This window comes from Leptonotus elevatus, chromosome 13 (genome assembly GCF_054856555.1).
Source record: "Leptonotus elevatus isolate MCC_2025b chromosome 13, RoL_Lele_1.0, whole genome shotgun sequence".
NCBI lineage: Eukaryota > Metazoa > Chordata > Actinopteri > Syngnathiformes > Syngnathidae > Leptonotus > Leptonotus elevatus.
The window spans coordinates 18,550,308-18,568,355 of NC_141251.1; the positions used below are offsets into that span (position 1 = coordinate 18,550,308).

Consider the following 18,048-nt stretch of genomic DNA (forward strand, 5'->3'; position numbering starts at 1 on the left):
TCTGTGAAATTGACAAAACATTTTCCGGGGGGGTCAAAAGAGGCAAAGAATATCCTCAGAATAATTGTCTGTGTCAAATTATTTGAATTATCTTTTGGTTTGCTGTAGGAAAGGTGAGAGAATGATATTTAGTCGATTTTTATCACTGTCAACTATCAAAACAGGTCATATTTGACTTGAACCATATCTAAGGGTTAAAGTTTCCAACGTAATTTTTTGCCTCACTTGTCTCCACCGTGCATCTCAAATAAGTTGGGTCTTCTTAAAATGACAATGCCTGCAGGGAAGTATGTTCAGACACATTTGCATTTGTGGCCTTTGAATTATCTCCTTTGAAGAAAGACTTTGGTGTGCAAAGTGATGAGGAGGAGAGATGTCTGCGGTGAAGGTTCATTTTATTTTTTCCCTCCCTGATCCATGGCAGACGTTCTTTGTGTCGTATGTGGTGGAGTGTGGGGGTGTGCAGGTAGGGTGATATAGAGGGCTTCAGGGGGCCTTTTTTCCATTAGGATCTCATTCGTTTTAGCACCCTGTCACATCCTCCCTGGAAGTACAGGCTGACTTCAAAGATGTTGCTGGAAATGCTCTAAACAGGGTTCTATGCTTGGCCTTGTAGCCTTTCCTGTGCTGCCGGAAATGTACAATGATTGTATGGACAGCACAATGTGTACTATAAATTAAATTTGGAATAAGTATTTGGCTTTGTTGTTTGTGTTTTTTTACCACAGCAGTGTACTAAAAATGTGATATCTTTCGTGGCTACTCACACATACTGTATAAAAATCCATAAAAGTAGCACATATGAGCACACCCTCTAGAGGACTTTGCAATATTTAAAAAGGGGTTGAAAATATCAATGGCTGACACCACTCTTGCACTTTGCTCTATGTTCTCACATGATATAGCGTGCTGCCATAAGGCCAGTGCACAGATGTGTGTGTATGCGTGTTTGTGTGCATTGTGGTCGGGTTTGCGTGCACATTTGCTCATTAGCTCAAGGTTATGCTCCGCATATTGTGTCACTGGCTCAGAGGTCTGTTTTGAACTGAATTATTAAGATGTGCTTTTCCTCTTTAGTTCCGACTCAGTGGGAACATGTTAATGTGAATTTGTCCCACTTTAGCCTGCTGATCTTTATGAGACGCACGCTGTTAGCGGGCGTCACAATAAAGCAGCTCTAAACACAACCAGATTTATGAATAAATTATGGCAAATTGTTGGAGTCAGTGGGATAGTAAATTTACGCATGGTGAGTTTTGTTTTTTGGGGTTTTTTTTTCCTAACGATTCTTCCGGCAGCGCCGCACTTGTGAAGTTATTTAAATATTTACGTGATGAGTTGGCGACAAGACGAGGACTGATGGAGTTGACATTTAGATAGAAACAATAAATTGCCTGTGCTGCCGTCGACACTGATATTTAACAAGGACCAATTCATTATTTATGAGTATTAATAACATCTAAACATAAACAGACTTTTTTTTTTTTTTTGCCAGGACTCAGCATGACCTTTCCCAAGCTGAATCAGATCATCTCAACATGAGGAAAATAAATGTTAATTGTTTTAAGAAAACAACTCTAAAATTATTCCATAGGCCTATTACACACATTTGTTTATTCAATGATGCCTTCTAGAGCGACTGAGAACAAGAGTTGACTAAGTCTATTTTTGTCATTTCACTGGCAAGAGATTTAAAGCACTGATGAATCAGAAAAAAGTGTTGAGTGCAATAATAGACTGACCGCTAAAGCATTACCAACTTGGTAGCATGGTGTGCTTTTAGTTAGCATGTCTGCCTCAAAGCTATAGTGTTTTAGTTAGAATCTTGAACCCGGTCATTCCTTGTGGAGTTTCCTCAAACATAAAAATATAAATGCTAGGTTCATTGAATACTCTAACTTTCCTTTGAATGAGTCTATATAGCCGCCAGGCTATATGTGCCCTTGGATTGGCTGGCACTCACAGATTTAAAAAAATAAATAAAAAGCTCCAGCTCACATGAAAATCCTTAAAAGTACACCCTATGATGTTCATGACAATGTAGGAAGCAGTGTCACATAAAGGACAAAATAACAACAGAGCGAGACAGTCACAGGTCATCTGACCTTCTCTATTTATCCACTATAAAACTCGACTCTCGCTTGTCCTCGACTCACCTGAACGCCTCGTGAGCAGTGTTATATGATGCGATGTGAAGTTGGCCGAACACGTCTCTTCTCAGCCCAGAACAGGCCCGAAGGCAGCAGAGCGTGAAGGCGGACAGGGAAGGTCTCACATGTGGAAAGGTTTGACCTTCTGTGCACGGACCACTGTACCAGTTTGGACAGTTTTATTTACGTGATGGCTGGTCAAAAGTCTTTTTCCAGGCACAGACAGTATACACAAACAAATATTCTGACCAATATTAACACATTTATTGTTTCAAGCTTCAATTAAGTTAACATGCTTTTGGAATGTGGGAGGAAGCTGGAGAAAATTCATGCAAGCACAATGGAGAACTTGTCAACTCCTCACAAAAGGTCAATACAATTTAAGTTGCAGTACAAAAGTATGATGTTTAATTGTGATTTTTCACCTATTCCGTTTTTTCTTTAAAATACACAGCAATTAAAGTTCTAATCTAACAATCCTAATTATTTTTGTGTCTATTGTGACTTCCACTTTCCGTTTGATGAGCAACTAGTGGCTAGTCAAATATTGGCACTTCTTAAAATAATCGCCTAGGTCATTTTTTCAGATTTTTCAGGAAACACAAAAAAAAATTGCTATTTGCATCAGGAGGAGATGATTAAGGCAAAAAAATATTTTTTGCAAAAAAAAAAAAAAGATTTCAAGAGGGTGACTATATTTGAAGTGACCAGAAATAAAGAATCTAAAAATAACCCAAGTGTGTCTATGGTTACATTTTATGAATTCATTGTAAATATTTCATTGTCTACTTGATTTGTTATGACTGTGTTTTTGGTTGGGTTCTTGGGTCATTGTGTTGGTATGGTCCGGCACTCTTAGGTCCTTTATTTAGGTTCTGTATGTGTGACTTTTATTTTATCATAAAGGCCTTTATTCTGTCATATATAATTGTCCATTCCCCTAGCAAGTGTTACTGAATGACACTTTTATCGGCGCATCGAGGTTCCTTAGCCGAGGTTTCCCTCTGCACGTTGAGGTTTCCTATCCCTTCTCTTCATGCAAGATGTTCTTCCATGTGTTTGAGATTGCTTCCATGCATCCAGCCCTGCTCTCTCAATCGAGGTTTTGCAGTCAAATGTTTTCTTCGAGGCCATTTTAATCCAGCCCTGCTCTCTGTTGTTACTTTGTATTTTTTGATATAAAGACTCTGTTTCCCAACTCGTGATCATTTCAGTCACATTCTGAATTTAAATCCCATAGATGGTCAATCTTACTGTACATGTCCTGGTATGAAACTTAGCCAACTTCCATTTATTTGCTCTAAAAACACCACTTCCTGTGCTTAGCTTGAACTTTATCTTTAAGTCCTCAGCAAAAGTGTGTGTGGGTTCGAGAGGCTCAACTTAAGAGTCCTTTTGCGTGAGCCCCTTAAAACGGCGTCAAGTGAGAGAAGGTGCTCAGCTCAGCAGGACTCTCCTGCTAGCTCACATCTGATGCTCACCTGAGAGGTGAGTGTGCGCGTGCGCTTTTTTTTTGTTTTTGTCTGGGACCTTTTTGAAACCAGCGAGCAACTGAGCTGGAAATAAGAACAAAGGCGCACAATGACATAGAGGAAGGAATAACAATGAGTGATGTGTCGTGCCGTTGTGTGATTCCATGAATAGAAACTCTGTGTGTGTGTGTGGGGGGGGGGGGTGCGTATGTGGGGGTTTGCGTGTGCGTGTGTGTGTGTGGGTGTGTGCACTGCATCGGTCTTGGATTATTATCAGAGCATGAATACTGTATATATCATTTCATTAATTACCGTTCGGTGCTCTAATTACAATGCATCGGGGACACTGGCACTATAATCCTCAGTCATGTATAATGTCAATACAACTTGCCTTGTCAGTCACACACTCACACATAGACTTCTATAAATGGTGTCACTTCCTCTCTTTGACTCAGTTTTCTTTGCTTCTGTGCACCTGTCATTCCAATCTAGCCTGGACATCAAGAAAGGAGAAGTATCACTAAAGGCGATGGATGAAAGTTGCACTGCGAAGATTCACATTTTTAGGGAAGCGGTACCAAACTAAGTTTGAAGCTTTTCAAAATGAACTAAATTCAAGTAGAACTAATAATAAACTAATAAATGAAAACAGCGATGAACATGGATTTAAAAAAAGCATTAATGGAATTGAAGATGAGGACATTTTGCACTTCTATGCTATGAAGAAAGTACAGGTTCAGCAGGATTTGTTTTTTACTTCTCTATTTCAACGTTCGTTCATCCCTTATTTTCTCCTAATCCACACTGTTTCACAATCACTGAATCATTCCTTTCTCTTTTTTTCTGAATCATTCCAATTGTGTTCCACTGCGCTAAAAGTGAAGAACGAGCCGTGTCTTATATAGATTTAGATGAAGCGTCATCTCAGTGCCATCATCAGTCAAAATGTCATGTGTAATATTTAAAGCATTCAGCCAGGGACTGTGCGACTGACTACCAGACTGCATCCAAAATTAGAGAATTTGAGAAGGATTACCTCATAGCCAGGCATTTCTGTGTTAGGGCTTGAGTATTCGGCAGATGTCTGCGTGTTCCCAAACACAAGCGGCACCCGCTGGGAACAAAAAGAAACTAATGAGGACATGTTTTTATTATTAATAGGATACAGTGGTCCGTTATTCAGACAATTTTTTGCTTTTACTCAACATATGACATAGAACATGATAGAAGTGGATGTGTTTGGAATCATGGGTCATATACCTGTTGTGAAATTTGCCATTCAGCTCTTTGCTAGAGAACAAGAGAAATTTAAATGTATTCATCTGGCATTAGAATTAGACTGCATTACATAGCAAGCTTGTCTTGGTCCTCCGCCATATTTTTGAAAGGCCACAGCATGCCAAAGCGATTGCTTCCATTTTTATTTGAAGTGGCCATTTTAAGGTCATTTTGGCCATTTCCAGGTGTCCTTCAATGGCAAACTTGCCCAAGAGATTTTGTCGGATGGTTCCACATCCTAGTGTGGGGTGTCGATAAATTTCAAAATATGTGTGTTTTCGTCATTGGGTGTTGGCGGAAGACGGCAGCGAAGTTTGATGACTTGTTATAAAATATGAAACTAATAAACTGATCTCCACAAGGTCATAGCAGTATAGATACAATAACTCTGATTTCTTTCAAACTGTGTGTTGTGCCCCCAAGTTTTGAGGTTTTTTTTGTTGTATTTTTTTTTACAGCAGAGAAAGCGCAACACAGCGCCCATCAAATTATCATTATGCTCAAGCTACTTTAATTATTTTATTCTGTTTAATTGTTTTACAATAATGTGCATTATTATTATTATTTGTTATTTTTATTAGAAAAACATAATTTTGTTCATGTTTTTTGGGAGTGATGGAACAGATTAATGGCATTTCCATTTATTTTGACGGTTGTTTTGAGTTAGGAATGCGGTCACAGAAAGAATTAAACTAAAAAGTGCAAGCACCACTATTTTTTGCACTGTACCACCAAGTCAGTTGGCACCAGCTCATGAGAAAATGTACTTTGTTGTGTAGTGATACTTGCTGGGGTAGGCTGGCCTGACACTCCAGAGGCCCAGATACAGTAGGTGTATACAAGTAACTAAAATCCGCCTTCTCTTGCTCAACCTTGAAGGAGTGGCCCGGGATGAAAGGATCTGTACATTGTCACATATAGGCCTGGTGGAGAAATGTATTATTCAAACTACCTGAATCTGAGATCATAGCTTTGCAAATCATTACCTTATATCTACATGCAGTCGGCTGCACAAAAATAAATGTCTTACTTCTGCAGTTAAAAGTGCTCGATTTAAACGTCTGTGCCCAACAAGCATGAACTTGATTTGACTCTACTTGTCTGCCCTTTTAAATTAAGAACAGCAACGCCATCTAGCGAGTTTTGAGAGCATTGCAGGTGTACGTCAGACATCATTGGCCGCCCTCGTCAACGTCCAACGAGGTAGTGTTGGTTAAAAAGTGTATTTAAAAATATTAATCTTGTCTTCAAATCTATACAGTCTTTTTATTTTTTAAGATAAAAGGTTTCATTTACCTTGACTACTTTCCGCGTCGACTGCCGCCATCCTCAGAAACTGTCAAACTGACAGTTGTGACGTGTCCTATTATCAGCTGATAAAGTTTTGATATACATTTTCTAATTACTGCATATTTACATATTGTGACCTGATGCTTCAGAATACAACATCAGTAACACTAAATAAACTAGCTACATTAGGTAATAATACTAATGAAGAGACCACCAGTGTTTGTTTACAGTACTCCCACGTGTATACGCATGACCTATGTGAACGTATCACATGCAAACAAGACTAAAAGTGGCACAATAAACTCGGTTACTGTTTGAAACTACACAAAACAAACGGTTTATTAGAGATGCTAATTTTGCTTCAACAAATGTGACAATAACATATGACCGTAAACGTGCCACTAAGTTTAATGCTGGATTTTAAGCTAATTCATAAGTATGCCTGGTTAAAAAAAATACATAAAAAAACAAAGCCGAAGACACAGCAATACAGTAAATAAACACTTTATTACAAAACATTCATTAATGTTTTCTATGCTGGTACAAGAAGTATTTAATTTACAATAGAGATCCACAAATTGAAACACACTATAGTCTATCACTAAGGCAGTAGTCAAGTCATAATTACAGTAAATAGTGTATAAAATCACTTGTAGGCCATAAATACTGTATAAAATAACGCCTTTAGTGTTATACTCTGTGACATCTTCACACCGCTAGTGTTGTATTCTGTGGAGGTATCTCTCAGGGTCGCCCTCTCCACCTCTGCTAGCGCCTGAACCAGCTCGAGGCAGTCTCTCCGATGACCTTCTAAAGCCTCGACTCTCGTTTAGTACCGCCGAAGTCCCTGTAGTTCTTCCCATTAGCTCAGTTGTAGTGTGCTGTTGTGGACCTTCGCCGCTGTGAGCCGCAGCCTCTGCATCGGCCTCGTCACCAGAGTCCTTTTCCTGACTGCTTGGGAAGCCCTCTCCGATCCTAAATGAAAGGAACATATTATTGCACACATTACTGCATGCGTTTACTATGCCACTGTATCACTGACTGTTACCTGAGATGGTTGAAAGCCCGCAGCCAGTGTGTTCCCAGTACGTCCCTGCCGCTAGTTCTCAGGCCTCTGCGGTGACTCCGGGTCCTGAGTCCCACCAAAGCTTGGGCTAGCTCAGTCTCATCCCTGTGTGCCCAAACCAGCTGGGCCCTCTGCTCCGCATCCTGGTCGCCGGCCGCCCTGAAAAGTCTCTGGAGCTGCCACAGGTTCACATTGCTGAAGATATTCCCAGAGCCAGCCTTGCGTGCTCGCCTCTCAGCCAGGCGCCACAGGGTGGAGGGGCCGGCCACAACGGACGAGGGAGGGGATGCGGGCCCGCTATCCATCCGAGGAAAAATGCAGGGCAAGGTAGCATACAAGGGCTCTGCTGTAAGAGGAGGCAAGTTTTAAGGTCACAATATGAATAGATTGAGCGACAGATTACATTAGCGGTTTTGAAAAGAACTCCACCATTGACCTTTCACCTTTTTGTGAGCGTTTTGCTTTTCTGCCACCAAAGATACTAGTGGCACAAACAGGAGACATTTGATGATAACCACAGAACCAAAACATATGGCAACCATGCTAAGGAGCTGTAGCATTACTGTTCTGGTCTGTTGCTGTGTAACTTTAAGCCCTACTTATTTCCTCCACTTGAAAAGCATGTTCCATTGCAGCTTGTAAGTGGGACACAAGCAGATCATTCAACACAGTGACAAAAGGCGCTCAATGTGGGTCACAGATCAGTTTGGGTCATGTTAGGTCAGGTATTGACAGTGGATTGCACATTAAAATTCACTATTGGCTAGTGTGATATTTACCAGTGTGAAATATAATTAATTGTATTTAGTGTTTTCTTTTTTCTTCATCTTTTTTGGGGGGAGGGGGGTGGGGGGCTATGCGCAGCAGTTATGGAAGGGCACCATACTTCTCTCACTATTGATGGCAAAACAACTACCACTGCGAAACACAGCTCTATTCACATAATTCTGAAAAAAAATTAATACAATATTTATTCACAAATACATTTAACCACTATACAATTAGCTGATTCTAAACGTTTATGTAAGACTGGAGCTTACCGAATGACACAAATAAAGAGAAAATGGTATGTACTTACCCAAATAAACGTAATGTATCAACAGTAGTCACTTGTGTAGCATTTCCATCGATGCAGCAGCTTTGTGCAGAGTTGTTTTTCAATTAAAACTGCCACGGCGCGTGACGTGCAGTATTTTTGTTTGTTCCCCAGTGATCCATTTGTGCCCTTGAGCCGGTTAAATCACTCGTCGCACCAAAAGCCAATGAGAGAAGAGCGTCCGTCATAGTAGGCGGGGAAAATGTCTACAGGAGCCAATCGGGAGGTCGAACATGTAAGAATGGCAACGCCCCTGTAAACACGTCAGTCTAGTCTAGTCCATTGACGTCAATGGGGAAGACTGGCATGAGTGGTTCTTTAGTCTGCATGGGATGAGCATCCTGCACGCAGGCAGTGACGTTTAACCTCATGTGTAGTAATTACAGGGACATTTTATTCGTTATTAGGTGAAGGTTTGAATGGTTTCAAACATATAACAAAATGCCAAATGCCCTCCTTTGTGAATGCCTTATTAAAATGACGTAGGCGGTCATGTCACCGACTGCGTTTTTAGTGTTCATCTCCCACCACTCTTGTTAAGTTGCTCCAGTCCTCGTTTAAATGTGCGTCTCAACGGTGTTTAATGGCAACCTCTAGAGGAGCACTAATAGCGTTACAACAACAGTGATTTGGTTTTCGGGACCGTCACTGCGCAGTGTGCAGTTATTCAATCAAAACTTTGTAAAACACCAGTACTAACGCATATGACGCAACATGAACATAGAGGATGGGTATTTTGTTATAAATTGGTAATACAACAAATTCTAATGGAACCAAATAACACATTTTTATTGGTTGTTTTCTTTGTCATCGGGACAATCAGTGTCACCTCTTGTTTGAGGAAAAAAAGGAAAATACAGGACTTTTTTTTTTATTATTATTATTTTTTACTACAAATGATTAATGATAAATTACAATTTAATGCTCATTTTTAGTCAGCATTTGCTCACTATAACTTTTACTTTACTTTTTACACTACAGTATAAAAGAACCAGATTCGAAGAAAAATGGATGCGCTAGAGAATTAATTAGCATTCCGATGCAAATGTTTGGATCCTGTGCTCACTCGTATTTAAATTTTTAATTAGAGCTGTCAAACAATTACATTTTTAAATCAGATTAATCACAATTTAGAATTTTGATTAATCACGATTAATCGCTTAATAAAAAAATACTTTTTATCAACAAAAAAAAACCGCCAAATTTGAAGAGCCCCGTTTATGTGTTAATTATTTTGACATTTAATGTTATGAGGACGTCTTCAAATTTTTTTGAGTCACTCTACACGCTTATCCTCATCTTTTTCTAATCAGTTAATTTCTTGCATAATTTAAAATGGAAAAAAATGACCCCAATATTTTGACATGAACAAATATTCTTAATGTGATATGCAAACATTTATTAAATGCTTTACTTTAATGCATGTAATGATGTTTATTGCTCAAACACAACCTGTGCTACCTTAAACGTAGCCATCCGCTGTGACGCAAGATGAACATTTTTTATATTTATTAATTATATATGTAATATTTGACTTTCAAATACACGTTTTTATTAGTCATTTTATTTTTGTACAAGTTTACGCAATCAATTAAACAGGAACCTGTGAAGACAGACTTAAGTGCATGCATCCCTAAATTCAGCCTGTGTCAGTCATGAAGGAATAGTGGCTTGTCTTTTTCCCCCCACAAACATATTAATCATGACCACCAAGGCTAAAAACAAAGGGGGATAAAGTATTTCATCATATCGGAAAATGGTTAAAAGGTTATTGACATCAACGTGTCACAAAAAAAAAAAAAAAAAAGTGTCACAGTTCAAACGTTTGACTTTACAGTAGTACGCAGTGTACTACTGTAAATGTACGTTGCTCAATGGAGGGGAAAAACGCTACAACATGGATAAACAGCATTTGTAAAATGAGTCATGTTCTAAAAAGTGTCAAAAGCCGAGTAATTTATAGAAATGTCAGCTGAAACAGCTGACAAAAAGAGGAAGTAGATGGCCGGCTCATCTGTCACACATACACACACCCAGTAGGCCACTTCCTGCTCACTTGTCTGTGGTGTTCATGACAAGCAGTGAATTAAAAAAAAAGTGAGAGAAAAGTCAGTGAACTGGCCTGCAAAGAGGCACAGAGGTTGCAGTAAAACAACAAACGAGTGATGGAGCCTCAACAGATCAGAGAGGGATACTTGGTGAAAAAGGTAAGAATAATCACTTCCTCATACAGAATATACAGAGAAAGTCCCCATTTTATTCCACATACTACACTGAAGACAAGTGTACTGGAGTGACTCCAGAGTAGGCTGCCACGTGAGGAGAATTTGTGAAGCAGAATGTGGCTCATTCCCCAAGGTCATGTTTGTACTTTCTCCCCCAAGTAACTCAGCAATTTGATATGAAGGAGGATCATGAGGCAGCTCGTGTTTAGTTTTAAGTGTGACTTCCTTTAGTTATAAGAACTTGTAGATTGCACTCGTGTGTTTGCTTTGTACAATCTCTTCTTGCAGGGATAAAATGACAAAAACCAACTCCTGCATTAGATGGAATATTGTCGCTGCAAATTAAAATGATAACAGAATGTTGAACACAGAATTGATCAACTAAGATTCTTGCTTGATACAAAATAGTGCTGCTAGTGTTATGTGGGCTCTCCCTAGTGGCAAAAGAAACACAGAATTAAATGTTCACATTGTGCAAGTGAAATATTTAAAAAGAAAATCTAGTACAGTAAATGTGTTAAGTACTGTTCAGTTGTATTTAACTGATGTCACAGGCACATGTGACATTTAATCTTTTATGAAAGGCTTGTTTTCAAACATTATGGAAGTTTTTTTTTTTTAAATAGTTAAGCCCAATGTTATTGTTTAAACTGTGAATATGTACAGTGGTTTACAGTATTACATTCACTTATTAGGAACAAAGCCAGCCTGGTTTATGATAAACAGTTGGGCTATTACACTACAGTGTTAATTCTGCTATTCTGGTCTGGATGCTGGCACAGAGAGCAATACAGCTAGCTAGATGGCTGTACCCAGTTAGCTAGTTTGACACAAACCGAATCTAAAATATCTAAGGAAAAAGTAAAACTTGTGTCTAGTAGAAAGTAAAAAAAAAAGGGGGAAATCTAACACAGGAGAAAGAGATAGCGAGCGAGAGAGAGAGAGAATATAGAAGTGGATACAAGACAACAGAACATTTACGCCAATGCATTTGAATGACAAAAGATGAGGGTTAAAATGTCTTGACTGATCACATCCATTCACCCCATCATCATTTTGACAGTAACGCACAAATAAATATTCATCGAATAAATGTCATGTTTTGGTGACTCAAAGAGCTCACTGTTGAACTACTGGACCGCTGTGTGGGTGGTACTGTCTGAAGACGGGCTGGAATTCTACAAGAAGAAAACAGACCAGTCTCCCAAAGGGATGATCCCACTGAAAGGGGCCACGCTAATCAGTCCATGTCAAGACTGTGGCAACAGAATGGTACGTCCATGTCGTATACAAACACACTACTTGTAGCAGAAATGCACGTCAAAGTTAATTTTTATTCTTCAGTTGGTGTTCAAGATCACCACCGACAAGAAACAGGATCATTTCTTCCAAGCATCGCACATGGAGGAGAGGGAATTGTGGGTAAAAGACATCAAGAGGGCTTTACACTGCTTACAAGGGGGCAAGAAGTTCGCTAGGAAGTCCACCAGACGCTCCATTCGCCTGCCTGATACCATCAACCTGACGTAGGGTTTCTACAGTCTACTCAGACCAAACCAAAAAGTAACTAACTGTCTTCCACGATATTGTACTGAATTCCCATTATGTTCCGTTAGTGAGCTGTACACTCAGCTGAGAGACCAAGATGAAGGGGTCAAGGAATTGAAACTGGAGCAAGAGAACAAAATTTTCAATCACTGCTTCACTGGTAGTCGCTTTGAGTTTCACTTTGAGGATTCATGCATTACATTTTTGGGGTCTATGCCAAGTTTCACTTTGAGATTTCATGCTTTCTTTAAAAAAAAAAAAAAGGTTCCACGGTGTTGGAGTGGCTGATTTCTAAGGAAAAAGCCAGGAACAGGCCCGAGGCACTCATGTTAGCCACGGGGCTCATGAACGAGGGGTTCCTGCAGCCCGCCGGCGATCTTTCAAAGGAGGGAGCAGTGAGCAGGGAGAAGTCCGTCTTCCTGGATCAGACCGACGCTTTTTACTACTTTGTAAGTTGATGCCATTAAATAATTTATTTGGCCTCTGCTGAGGGTGGTAAAAACAAAATAAAATAATAAAACCTTGAGGAATCATACATACTGTAAGTGATCCATTGATTCCAATAGTGGAGAGTTCCTTTTCAATTTCTTTTTCAGACAGATCCAGTACAGTGGACTGCAAATCAGAAGCATCAATATTAACAGTTAAATGTGAAATCAATTCTTCTGATATTGCTTTTTTTTTTTATGCAGCTCTTCTTGTGCATGTGTTCCATTGTGACAGGCAGACAGCGGCTTCTTCTGCGAAGGCTACTCCAGTGATGAGGACACTCTAGTCAAGGAAGAATTCAGAGGGAATATCGTTAAGCAAGGCTGTTTGCTGAAACAGGTAAGTACTTTACAAAGAGACTGAGTCCAACAGAAATGTGATTGGAGGTTCACATCTTAATTGCTTCAACGTTCACAGGGCCACAAAAGAAAAAATTGGAAAGTCCGGAAATTCATTTTGAGGAACGACCCTGCCTATATGCATTATTCCGATCCTACCAAGGTAAATACTGCATTTCCTCTTAAATAGTTACTTTCCTCTAATAGCTGCCAGGTGTGTATAAACTAGTGGTACCAAACCTTTATTGAGCTAAAGGAACGTACAGTGGTGCCCTGAGATTAAAAAAATTAAATCCTATAACTGAAATGAATGGAATTGTCATTAGTCCCCGCCCCCCCCAACAAAAACCAGACATTTTTGTCATGCGTTTTTATCAGCAGTGTCAAAATTAGTGCGTTAATTTTGAGTTAATGTAAAGTTACGTTAACGACACTATATTTTTTAACATGCGATTAATGACCGCTCCTTACTTGGAAAGCCTGTACTGGGGGAATTCCAGTCACAAACACAGCAGACACGTCTACATCAAAATTGAGCAGTAATAAATGTAATAATAATGCATATATTTGTGGAGACAGGGGTCAAGTTGCATTTTACAATTTTAAAAATGTGCAAAATGTCACAAATTACTTCATGTTAAATTACATAGCTCTTAATATGAAAAGAAAAAAACACTGTCACCAACATCTTACAAATGCATTTATGCCATCTAGTGGCAGAAAATATCCTCAACACAAATCAATATCACACTCTTTTTTCAGTATAGGACATCTTTTTAATTTTAACTCAATTTTATTAATTATTATGAAATTACTGTATATTCATCGTTTTTTCCACTTTTATGTTAACAAGAGTATGAAAACTTTTTGTTATACATTTAGAACAGATATACATTTTGCAATTAATCGTGAATTAACTATTGAAGTCATGTGATAAATTACGATTACTAATTTTAATCACCTGACATCCCTAGTTTTTAATAAGGGAAAAAAGAATGAGTTTTTAATGGACATCCTCCTGGCTAATGGTACTTGATACTGTGTCTTGTTTTGTTGGATCAAACTGCAGAATTTGATTGGCTCATTTGCAACACCAGGTGGGCATTCGTGGTATAGCACGCTGGTAGTTATGTGTCCGACAGATCCTTTGGTTAAAACAACCACTCTCGAATGGTAGGTGTTTTCAACCAATATATATTGGTGATTGGCCAACCGATACAAATTGGTCATTCTGACCAAGATATTGGTTAATCTGTGTTAAGCTGACAAAAGTAGGCTATCACTGATTGTCACACCCACCTAAGTGGGGCAAAATTAATTCTCCACATTTGACCCATCCTCTGAGCGTTGAGCAACAGCAAGGGCTACGCTCGGGAATCATTTGGTGATCAAACCCTCCAATTACAACCTATAATGCAGAGTGTCAAGCAGGCCTAGTGATCTAGCTAGACACACATTTCCATTTTTAAACACTTATATAATTTACTGTATCACTTATAATTATTAATAAATACATTTAGAATACAATAAATTGATACAATAAATATATTTCCAAGTGCTCTATCTAGACTTACTTTCTAATGTAACCAATTTCATTGGTTGTTTGGCTAACCAATTTTATTGGTATGCCGGTAACCACCCGGAATGGTCAATGTCTGACCAATCTATTGGTTAATCCGGCCAATATGATCTTAACCTACTAGATTTTTATTTTATTTTTTAAACCAATTAATTTTTAGAGTGTAGACTGCTTTTGATTCTATTTGGTAGACAGAACTTTTTGAGTTAGCCGTTAGAGGTAGTCCCGCTCTGTCCCACTGTCATATGGTGTTCCACAGGGGTCAATTTTGGGGCTCCTGCTGTTTTCATTGTATATGCTGCCTCATTGTTACATTTTAAGAAAACATGGTATTTCCTCCTAATCCCTGTATATGTAAGACTCGGCATTGTTTTAGTGTTAATAAGGGGTTTAGTGTTTTATGTTATGTATTGTTTTTAAGTGTGTTGTTACTAAACACCTTGGCCATTCTTGGTGGAAATAACCAACACTAACTTTTAAATGCTGGAATTAACGAGTGTGACAAAAACAAAAACTTTGAATTTAGGGTGATGACCCCTTGGGGTCCATCTATCTGCGGGGCTCCGTGGTCACAGCTGTGGATTTTGTGCCTGATGGTGGGTGAGAAACACATGTCCTCCTTTTACTTCCTCTTCACTCCCTTTTCATCTCTCAGTCACTTGCCTCCTGCCATTACAGCCAAAAGATACGACGTGGATGGCAACCTTTTTGAGATCATTACCTCTGATGAGACGCACTACTTCTTGCAGGCGGCCACCGCCAAAGAGAGAAAGGAGTGGATCGAAGCCGTGCAAGAGGTGTCCAAAAGTGGGAATTGATCCGCAGTCTCTTGCTTGGATGGAGTTGCTCAGTGACAAAAGAGGAAAGTGTGTGATTTTTCACACGTAGAATAAAATCCTAGGCAACAAGGGTTTTATTGTATTCATGTGAAAATTGTAGTCATAGGAGCACTGTGTCTAAGTAGACTGACTGCCTAGTGTTTAGTTTCACATTTCTGTTTTCATGAAGTTAAAGATAGTGTCTGTCTTATCATATAAGCACATGCATGTCCACAGTTCCTGGTAGGGAATGTGGGAATGTGTTAACACGTCAGCGCCTGCTGCTTAGTTACTTTAATTTAGTGATTAAATAACGCTTGAGCTGCTCTGTATTAATTATACTTAATATTTCCAGCACAAAATCTATCATATTGTGTTTTCTTTATTTTTTTAAACAATATGTTATTTGACCACTTTGTGTTGAATTAAAAGGACAAATATGCTCATAGTTGCTAGTTTTTGCTTCATAATTGAAAATTATGTGGACAAGAAGGGGCAATCATTCACAGTTTAAAAATGTCCAATAGTGATAATGGGCAATTATCTGCTCTTAAAGCCATGTGCGTTTCCCCTTTTTAACACAGGTGGGCGCCACAGGTCTACCCAATAATATCAGGGTGTCTCAGTCTAGGGAAGTAGAATCATACTTTTCATATTGAAATGATTATGTACAGCAGTGTTATCCCACCTTGATTGAGACAGGGCGTAAAAATCTCATGATACACCAAACAAATGTTCCGAAAAGTATACACAGTACAGTATACTGAAATAACAAGGTCATCTCAATGTATTCAAAAATACACCAAGGCTACTCGGTATGAAATCTGGGCCTGTTAGGTTGAAACCGAATGGGGAGTTTTCTGTATTCTGAACTTACATTCTGTCTTACACAAAGACTTATGTACAAATGAATGCGTAACTATTGATTCCTGCATCAGTTCCACATCCAAGTATACTGTACAAGCCCTGCAAACACCCATTAGGTCCATAAGTGCAACACAAAGCTGACATGGGCCATCAATAACATAGACCACTAAAGCGGGGAATCCAAGGGTTGCCATGGCAATCATAACAATATCACTTTTCTTCCAGTCCAGCATGGCATTCAAATAAACTGAAATATTTTATAAACTAGAGAGCTCAGAATGCATACGTTTACAGTATGTCGTTTTAAAGGAGGCACTTTATGGAGATGTTTGTCTCGCAGACGTCAAGCTGATGAATAATTGGAGCATGGCGTCTTGGGACAGACGATGAGGAAATTCGTATGTGTTGCTTTTTTCATTCAGTCATTGCCAAAGGCCATTTGGGGGGCCTGTGTATTGATCTGGCCTTAGGCAATGGATTACATGAAAATTTTGTGATGTAAAATGATACTTCATAAAAGGGTAGAATATGTCCCTGGAACTATAGAATAGAGCAGTATATAAACTCACACTGTTATTTTTGCAAATCCAAATCTTTTACTGACCGTACTAGCAATACATTCACTTTTTTTTTTTTTTTTTTTTTTAATTCCCTCTCATTAGACATGGGCATTTGCTACATCGTTGATAATTCATCTTTATTATATTATTTTTTTAGTGGAAACAAATATTTTACGACAATTGTTTTCACTTGTTTGTTGCATACGATATGTTGCACTTTTTTAAAACAGTAAACTAGCTTAGTGAATCAACAATTTGTCCTCGATTGCTTCAAGAACCGATTAATCAACAAATCCCCGGTCAACAGCTTGCTTAATATGCTTATGCCAATGATGTCATCAAAAGTAATCAAGATATATTACTTTCCTTGACAATCAATGATTTAGTATGCATTTTGAGTTTATAAATAAACATACAGTAGAATATGGATGACTGAATTTCCCATAATCCTCCATCCAAATTACTCATAAAAACATAACATAAGATCAACCAAATGGCACATGCGTCCCAAACAAATCTAAAAGAAAATTAATACACGCAAGCTCTCATAAAATTAAACTTCCGTGACCTTCATGTCCCCGGTGGATGGTTTGGGAGTCTGGTGGGTTGCTGGGCAGCAGCGAAAAGTTACTGAATGAAGCCATTCAAGTCTTTCAATTTGGAGTCGAGAAGAAGGCATCTTAAAATAATTCCCTCACTGTCATTTGAAAAAGGTCACAGTGGGAGCTACAGAGAAGCCCGCCTGGACATGCTCTCATACAAAAGTTGCCCTGCGGCTTGCCACGGGATAAAATTGATTTAACTCTGCCGAATGTCCTCCACGAGAAGTCAGTTAATGCAAACACAGACGGAGAGATGAATGAAGACGGCAATATCCTCCCAGAGGGAAGAGAAACAAAAGCAAGCTCATCCAATATAGCATCGATATAAGACTTCAAAGAAATACACTTCATCTTACCTCAGTCCTATCCTAATTAGAATCATAAAATTTTATAAAACGTTCCTTTTCTGCCCACATTGATCTGTGTTTGTTTTCACTGATCAAATAAACTGGCAAAAGGAGTACATTACCGACAATGCAGTGAGCAGTGAACTTGGATGACTGTAGAATAGAACCTTTATAATGGCTACATCAATCATCGTAGAACAGATATCTTCCAGAAAAAAAGGGGTTTTGTTTGATGGCCGAACAGGAAAAAAAAAACATGAAAAATAGTTTGACTGGTAGAGTGCTAATAACTCCCTGTGGCTGTGCTACAGCGCCACTCCAGA

General features: G+C 38.8%; 2 protein-coding genes across 3 annotated transcripts; one reads left to right on the plus strand and one right to left on the minus strand.

Moving 5' to 3' along the window:
- Positions 1-6,678: 6,678 nt before the first annotated feature.
- On the minus strand, positions 6,679-8,487 carry avpi1 (arginine vasopressin induced 1). 2 transcript variants are annotated; one of them, XM_086093305.1, is made up of 3 exons: positions 8,335-8,487; positions 7,239-7,599; positions 6,679-7,165 (listed from the first exon to the last, which is right to left on the minus strand). In XM_086093305.1, exons 2-3 carry the CDS (start codon positions 7,559-7,561, stop codon positions 6,907-6,909), a joined length of 582 nt encoding a protein of 193 aa, XP_085949431.1. In that variant the 5' UTR covers positions 7,562-7,599; positions 8,335-8,487; the 3' UTR covers positions 6,679-6,906. The 2 variants fall into 2 exon arrangements, with proteins under 2 accessions (XP_085949431.1, XP_085949430.1); XM_086093304.1 differs by having other exon boundaries at positions 7,239-7,602.
- A 1,926-nt stretch (positions 8,488-10,413) lies between these two features.
- Positions 10,414-15,797, plus strand: plek (pleckstrin). Its single transcript, XM_086093293.1, has 9 exons — positions 10,414-10,559; positions 11,694-11,849; positions 11,922-12,103; positions 12,194-12,285; positions 12,390-12,574; positions 12,849-12,953; positions 13,032-13,115; positions 15,058-15,127; positions 15,210-15,797. The coding sequence occupies exons 1-9, from the start codon at positions 10,518-10,520 to the stop codon at positions 15,347-15,349; spliced, it is 1,056 nt and encodes a 351-aa protein (XP_085949419.1). The 5' UTR covers positions 10,414-10,517; the 3' UTR covers positions 15,350-15,797.
- Positions 15,798-18,048: the final 2,251 nt, after the last annotated feature.

Excerpts from the sequence above, each read along its gene's own strand:
- plek (XM_086093293.1), top strand. The coding sequence starts at position 10,518 with ATGGAGCCTCAACAGATCAGAGAGGGATACTTGGTGAAAAAG. Across the intron at positions 12,104-12,193 it reads CCTGATACCATCAACCTGAC|TGAGCTGTACACTCAGCTGA; the intron begins GTAGGGTTTCTA and ends ATGTTCCGTTAG. Across the intron at positions 12,575-12,848 it reads CCGACGCTTTTTACTACTTT|GCAGACAGCGGCTTCTTCTG; the intron begins GTAAGTTGATGC and ends CCATTGTGACAG.
- avpi1 (XM_086093305.1), bottom strand. The coding sequence starts at position 7,561 with ATGGATAGCGGGCCCGCATCCCCTCCCTCGTCCGTTGTGGCCGGCCCC. Across the intron at positions 7,166-7,238 it reads CGGGCTTTCAACCATCTCAG|GATCGGAGAGGGCTTCCCAA; the intron begins GTAACAGTCAGT and ends CCTTTCATTTAG.